We start from the raw sequence: 7,483 nt of genomic DNA on the forward strand, positions 1-7,483 counted from the left end.
GATCATTATTGTCATCCACTTCGTCTTCCAGATCATCATCAATAACATCACCTGGCGGCTCTTCAGATCGGTAGTGTATGCACATGTTGTGCAGCGCACAACATGCATTTATAATTTGCACTACCTTTGCAGCGTCATAATGAAGGCCCCGAGATCCGATGATACATCGGAATCTGTTTTTTAGGACCCCAAAGCACCTTTCAATGACGTTACGCGCACTAGCATGTCTCTTATTGAATTTTTTCTCGGCGACATCTCTAGGGCTGCGGTAAGGCGTCATAAGAAAGGGCTTCAATTTGTATCCTCCATCCCCTATAAAAAAGAAAACACAAATGTAATTGATGTATTATGATATAAGATGTATACAAATTACTCACCGAGAATCCAAAAGTTTCGTTTTCCATTGTCAAACTCCCTTTGCATACACTTGTCTGGATCACTCCTTTCCCATACAAATGCATCATGGTTGCTTCCGGGATGTCTAGCGTCGACAAATGTTATACGCATTTTATGGTCACATATCTAATTCGAAAAAACACAATAATTTTAAAATCGCTTTACGATAAATGTATTTACTTACCACCATTGCATTTATACTATAATAACCCTTTCTATTATAGTAAAGGGCTTTCAATTCGTCCCCTGGTGACTTGATGCGGATATGCGTGCCATCAACGCATCCAACAATTCCAGGGAACATTGTTCTTTCATAGAAAGCCTCCATTGTGTTGCGTTCCTCTGTAAGTGTCGGCTTTTTTATCCATTGGCCGCAAATGTGGTCCTCAAAAATCTGCAGACATTCCGCAATGGTTCTGCTCACTGTCGACTTCGCTGTTGAAGTCAAGGCTTCGTTCCCTAGATTCTGTTGGTAGCTTCCTGTTGCCAAAAACCGCAAGAATGTGCCAAGTTTTAAATCGGGGCGGATTTGGGTAGTTCTGCAACCGGCCACCCACTTCTCTTCCATCATATCCAAAAGAGCCCGAAAAACTTCCTTCGACACGAAAATTGGCCACAAACCTAGAAAAAATCATTTTTTATTATTTCAAAAATGTAAAAATACAATCATACTTACTGGTTGTTAGGTACTTCAAATAAATTCGAAGCATCTCTTAAATGCCTCCGTGGCACATTTTGTACCTCCTCCTCATCATCCATAACAAACAGGGCCACAGAAATATTCATTTTTTTCTTTTTTAAGAACACAAATAATCTGAACACAATCACTAGAAATTTTATTTTGTTTGTTTATTTACAATTTGTTTGTTTACAACTGAACTGTCAGTTGAGACAGAGCCACTGCTGCTTTTTCGCGTTTAAATTAGACATTTGGCGCTTTTTTTTGCCTTATTTCGCGATTAATTTTGCCAAAAAATATTTTGCAACACTGAATCACGTAAGGCTATGCGAAAGAAAGAACGAAAGTTAGTGGAACGCATTCTTATGCGAAAGTGAGTGAGTAGCCTTCGTTCGCACAAATTTTCTTTCGAGATCGTGGAACAGGCTGTTAGTGTCACAAGGTGGCACTTTAATGCAAATTTCCGACATGTCAAACGTTGTGCCTGGTGGATAAACAGCTGAGCTGTGAAACAATGACGGATTTGTAACATCGCCTCCAGCGGTATTACTTTGATTTTTCATTTTTCTCTTATTCACAATTTCTAATAAGTTGGCCTTAGTTGATTGATATGTATCTCTGGCGTTTTCAAATATATCTCTTGGCTCTTGCTTATAAGGTTCATCATCATCTTCTGGTAGATAAACTAATTCGAATGCCTGTCTAACATTGTGCCAGTCTTCCTCCATAGTTTCTATCTTTGTTTTTATTAAAAAATCAGAAAGATCATTTTCAGGTTATTGTCTATTTTAAGACACATTTTTATAAGACTGTCGGTTGCATATTCAAACCTAACACAAGTTGTTGAATTCATGATTTATTATTAATTTATTATTTTATTTAAAGGGGGTAATTTATTGTTAATTTTATTTTATTTAATTATAGAATTTATTGAATATTATATTTTTATAATTTAATTTTTGTAGAATCAAACTTTAACTTTCAATAAATTTATGTTTAATAAATTATTGAAATTAATTCAAATGATTTTTTTTTTGTTTGTTGTACAAAAATATTGCTTTCTCAATTAAAATTTTATATATAAAATTTTATTGAAAATATTAATATGTATTTATGTAATATTTTATTATTATTTGTATTTAATTTTACTTAATTTTATTTAATTTTATTATAGATTGTTATTGAAACTTTTATTTATTTATTATTATTTTTTATTATTATATCACAAATTGTGTTACGTTCGTCAGCCGTACGTTACGTCACAATAACCTGTTCCCTTTTGTGAACACTACGTTTTGAACACCTCACATATGATCGATGGTCAGAATGGCAACTGACAGATCGATGTAAACAACAAAGAACAGATGATAATCACTTGTTCAATGTTGAAAAATGGCAGATGATCAAAACAAAGAACAACTGACAAAATGATGGAAAAAATAAAGTGAGAGTGATATTTAATAAAAATGTGTTAATATTAACACAAACTTTTCAGTGTATTTTACACAAATTATTTTTTTAGAAATGGCAGTGAGAATTTGTTGTATGTATTAGAAATAACAACAAACAACACAAAGGCGCCACAATCAAACACAAACACAAGAAAATAGCAAAAACAAATTCTACTTTTTTTCGCAAATTTTAATCAATTTTTATGATTTTTTTGAAAAGTTTTTTGGCAAATCAGCCGATTCGTTATTTAAAGGCTACGAAGGACCATGTACAAGTTCCGATGCAGTCGAAAGGACTTGTAGTGATTCTAAATCTACTGAGTAGTTTTAGAATCTAAGATTATTGTTGAACAAAACCTACAACAATATAAATTTGCAACTACAACAACACAACGAGTATTCGGACGATACTTACGTTTTGTTGACTGCAAATTAAACACACTTCAAACCAATTTAATTCAATATTCAAAATATGACACTGTCGGTCTTTTTTATTAAATTCAAATTGATGAAATACAAAATTCAATTATATTTGATCTGGCGATCCGCACTGTTTTTATAAACTTCAAGAAGAAGACATTTTCTTTTTGGTGGAGATGGGACCTCATCGATAAATTACTTATCGAGATCGATGAGGTCCATTTCAATTTCATCGTCCAATGGGTTGGGCAGATTCCCAACAGTATGAATGTAAATAAAACAATATTGTAAATAATAAATGATGCCAGTTAGCAAATAATTAATTTAGACATTTTCTGTATTATATGTAATATCAAATATTCACACTTACTTAGGTCATATTAGTGAGTAAATCCATCGTGCTGTATGTTCAATATTTTGCAATTTATTTAAAGTAGTTCACACCGAAAAGATTGCACAAACAAATTTGAATAGCACACGACCTGCACAATTTAGAGCAATAAATTGAATTTAACAAAAGAGAGGTCATCCAACACAAACAGACATTCGTTATTGAGGAAGGAATAAATTATGGTATATAGAACCAGTAAGGAAAGTAGTAAAGTCGGACTGGGCCGACTATATGATACCCTTCACCACTTTGGATAAATTGTACATATGTATCCTAACAATATTATGTCTATGTTCCCTCTTTCTCCAACCTATCCTAACTTTAATTTCATTCGAGCAGATTTAGAGCCGTCTGCGTAATATGGGGAATATTTATGGAAAACTATTGATAGCAAAATTGATACACGATATTCGGTACGCCGCGTTGTTAAAAATATAATCTATATGTGGGAGCTATATCTAAATCTGAACCGAAAATTAACACACATCTTTCTAGACTTAATTCAGTACGCTATGCCAAATTTCGTGCAAATCGAAGGATACAAAGGGACTTTGGTGCGCTATTTATATCTAAATCTGAACCGAAAACTAACACACATCTTTCTAGACTTAATTCAGTACGCTATGACAAATTTCGTGCAAATCGAAGTATATATAGAGACTTTGTTAAACCATTTACCTTAAATCGGACGAAAATATATAAGAGCTAAATCCAAATCTGAACCGATTTTCAGGAAACCTAACACACATCATTCTAGACCTAATTCATTACGCTGTACCAAATTTCGTTCAAATCAAAAGATATATAGGGACTTTGGTACACCATTTACCTTAAATCGGACGAAAATATATATGGGAGCTATATCTAAATCTGAACCGATTTTTATGAAACTTCACACACATCATTCTAGACATAATTCATTACGCTGTACCAAATTTCGTGCAAATCGAAAGATATATAGGGACCGTTTACATTAAATCGGACGAAAATATATATGGGAGCTATATCTAAATCTGAACCGAGTTTTCTCAATTTCAATAGGGTTCGTCCTTGGGCCAAATAAGTGACCTGTGCGAAATTTCATCCAATTCGGATTATAAATGCGACCTGTACTTTGTTTACAATTTTACATCGACAGACAGACGGACGAACATGCATAAAACGACTCAGAAAGTGATTCTATGCATATTCTCAAAAGGAACCATGTGTCTATCTCGATTATTTTTGCCTGTTACAAGCATATGCCAAAGACATAATACCCTGAAGGGTATAAAAATCTTTCAGGTGGCAACCAAATTATTTGCAATAATTGAACACTGTGTAAAAGGGAGAGGAAGGAATGGCGATAATATTGAAATTATTCAAGGGAAATATCTCTTCGGGGAAACGCACTTCTACTTCCCCCTACATCCAAGTGACAATTGACATTGTGTTGTGTTCTGAAAATCACAAACAGATGCAAATGTAAAGCGATTATATAAATTAGTAAAATCACAGTTTCTATACTTTTTTATTAATCTATATATATATATATATATATAAAAGAGTTGCGTTATAAGTGAATAGAGGTAGAGTTAAAATTTTGTATGTATATTTAGCTATAAAAAATTAAAAAAGGTATATTTTTTTTAATTTGCATTTATCTTTGACTATATCATACAAAATGTTTTATGGAAATATTTTTCGAACATTTTTACCAAAAAATAATAACGGTTATAAGAAATATAGTTTCCAATTCCACATTGATATACACTACAGCGAATGAAAGTGTGAATTTTGGTTAAAACTTCCAATGTAGTGAAAACGGACTAGACTTCATATACAAATAAATGAAACTATGCAAACAAGCCGTTGAACACCACACGTACTAAAGTGTAGGCACATTTAAACGCTAATGTTTCAAAAATGTCTAAAATAATAGTACTTATATTTATTTCCAACTAGCGGGCCCGGCAAACGTTGTCTTGCCCAGCAATATTGATGATTTATAATTCTCGGAATTTTAGATTTGTTTTTAAACCCTCCACTATAATGGTATTTTGTAGAATTAGGAATTTTGACGATTTTTTCAACAGAATTGGTAGTAATTTTATTATATTTTGGTTTGTCATTGAGCAGAATGTTTCCGTACCAAAAATTATTAATGTTTCGGGTACCGCCCATATAATGGTAGCTCTCAATATTTGGTATTTTGAATATCTTGGGCACGGCCTTCAACAGAATTGCTTCTAATTTAATAGGCATACTTATTGAGCAGAAAATATCTCTACTTAAAACTATCAATATATAATATATTGGCTTAATTTTATATTTTGGATCATCATTGAGTACAAAATTTTCCTAACAAAATTTGCCAACGCTTCCCAAAAGCCTCCACATTATTCGATCCTTTGGGGATTTGGGCATGTTTTTCAACTTAATCATCTGTTTCTGTTGTTGACCAATGTTTTTTCTTATTGAATCTTTATGTTTCTTGTTGGGCTTTTCTGGTCAGATAATTTTTTATGAAAATAAAACGATTTTTATTCCATATTTCGCTTGACGTTTCGTTGGCTTTTTTCCAACATTTTCAAGAGCTGATTTTATTAATCTATTGACAAAATAAAAATGAAGATGTAATTTCTTTTATTACATTTTAAATATTGCACTTATTTTTAACTTACTTTAATTATTTGTCATTTTTCTATTATTTACTTAGATTAAAAAATGGGACTCCACCAACATTTATATAATAAAAACCAGTAAGGAAAGTAGTAAAGTCGGACGGGGCCGACTATATAATACCCTTCACCACTATGGGTATATTAAACAGGACTATTAGCATGAAATTGGATGAAATAAAATATGTGGTATTTATCTAAATGTGAATCTACCTAGATCTATCCATAAAGTATGTAACTCGACTTCAAACAAATATAAATAGGTCATCCGTTGGGCTATGTCTGTACTTCTAGAAAACGCAACTACGTTATTCTATGCTCAATTTTGTACGATGTGCAAAATTTGATGTCAATCTGACTAACATGAGGAGTTTGATGTCCAATTTACTTGAAATCGGGCGGAAATATATATTTGGAAGATCTAACCAAATATTAAGCGATTTCAAACAAACTTGTCACAGGTTAGGTTATACTAATTTCAGAACGTCTCGAAAGTTGGCAGACATCATTCTAGGCTCAATTCAGTACGTTATGCCAAATTTCGTGCAAATCGAAAGATATATAGGGACTTTGGGGCACCATTTACATGAAATCGGACGAAGCTATATATGGGAGCTATATCTAAATCTGGACCGATTTTCTCGAAACTTGGCAGACATCACTCTAGGCTCAATTCAGTACGTTATCCCAAATTTCGTGCAAATCGAAAGATATATAGGGACTTTGGGGCACCATTTACATGAAATCGGACGAAACCATATATGGGAGCTATGTCTAAATTTGAACCGATTTTCTCGAAAGTTGGCAGACATCATTCTAGGCTCAATTCAGTACGTTATGCCAAATTTCGTGCAAATCGAAATATATATAGGGACTTTGGGGCACCATTTACTTGAAATCGGACGAAACTATATATGGGAGCTATATCTAAATCTGGACCGATTTTCACGAAACGTGACAGACATCATTCTAGGCTCAATTCAGTACGATTTCTTGCGATTTGCACGAAATTTGGCATATTTCGTGCAAATCGAAAGATATATAGGGACTTTGGGGCACCATTTACATGAAATCGGACGAAACTATATATGGGAGCTATGTCTAAATTTGGACCGATTTTCTCGAAAGTTGGCAGACATCATTCTAGGCTTAATTCAGTACGTTATGCTAAATTTCGTGCAAATCGAAGGATATATAGGGACTTTGGGGCACCATTTACATGAAATCGGACGAAACTATATATGGGAGCTATATCTAAATTTGGACCGATTTTCTCGAAAGTTGGCAGACATCATTCTAGGCTCAATTCAGTACGTTATGCCAAATTTCGTGCAAATCAAAGGATATGTAGGGACTTTGGGGCACCATTTACATGAAATCGGAGGAACTATATATGGGAGCTATATCTAAATCTGGACCGATTTTCACGAAACTTGGCAGACATCATTCTAGAGCTAAATGATTATGCTGTACCAAATTTCGTCCA

The 7,483-nt window shown here is 33.3% G+C and overlaps 1 protein-coding gene across 1 annotated transcript; it reads right to left on the bottom strand.

Annotated features, from left to right (window-relative positions):
- Window positions 1–4: 4 nt before the first annotated feature.
- LOC133333606 (putative nuclease HARBI1) lies at window positions 5–1,537 on the bottom strand (the record flags this gene model as incomplete). The annotated part of the gene is made up of 4 exons (XM_061541916.1): window positions 1,073–1,537; window positions 581–1,017; window positions 378–522; window positions 5–312 (listed from the first exon to the last, which is right to left on the bottom strand). Coding segments are annotated over exons 1-4 (924 nt in total), but the record flags the coding sequence as incomplete, so codon positions are not given.
- Window positions 1,538–7,483: the final 5,946 nt, after the last annotated feature.

Source organism: Musca vetustissima, unplaced genomic scaffold (assembly GCF_032173495.1).
Source record: "Musca vetustissima isolate MV318-11 ecotype Yass unplaced genomic scaffold, APGP_CSIRO_Mvet_v1 utg219859, whole genome shotgun sequence".
In the NCBI taxonomy this organism is placed as follows: Eukaryota; Metazoa; Arthropoda; class Insecta; order Diptera; family Muscidae; genus Musca; species Musca vetustissima.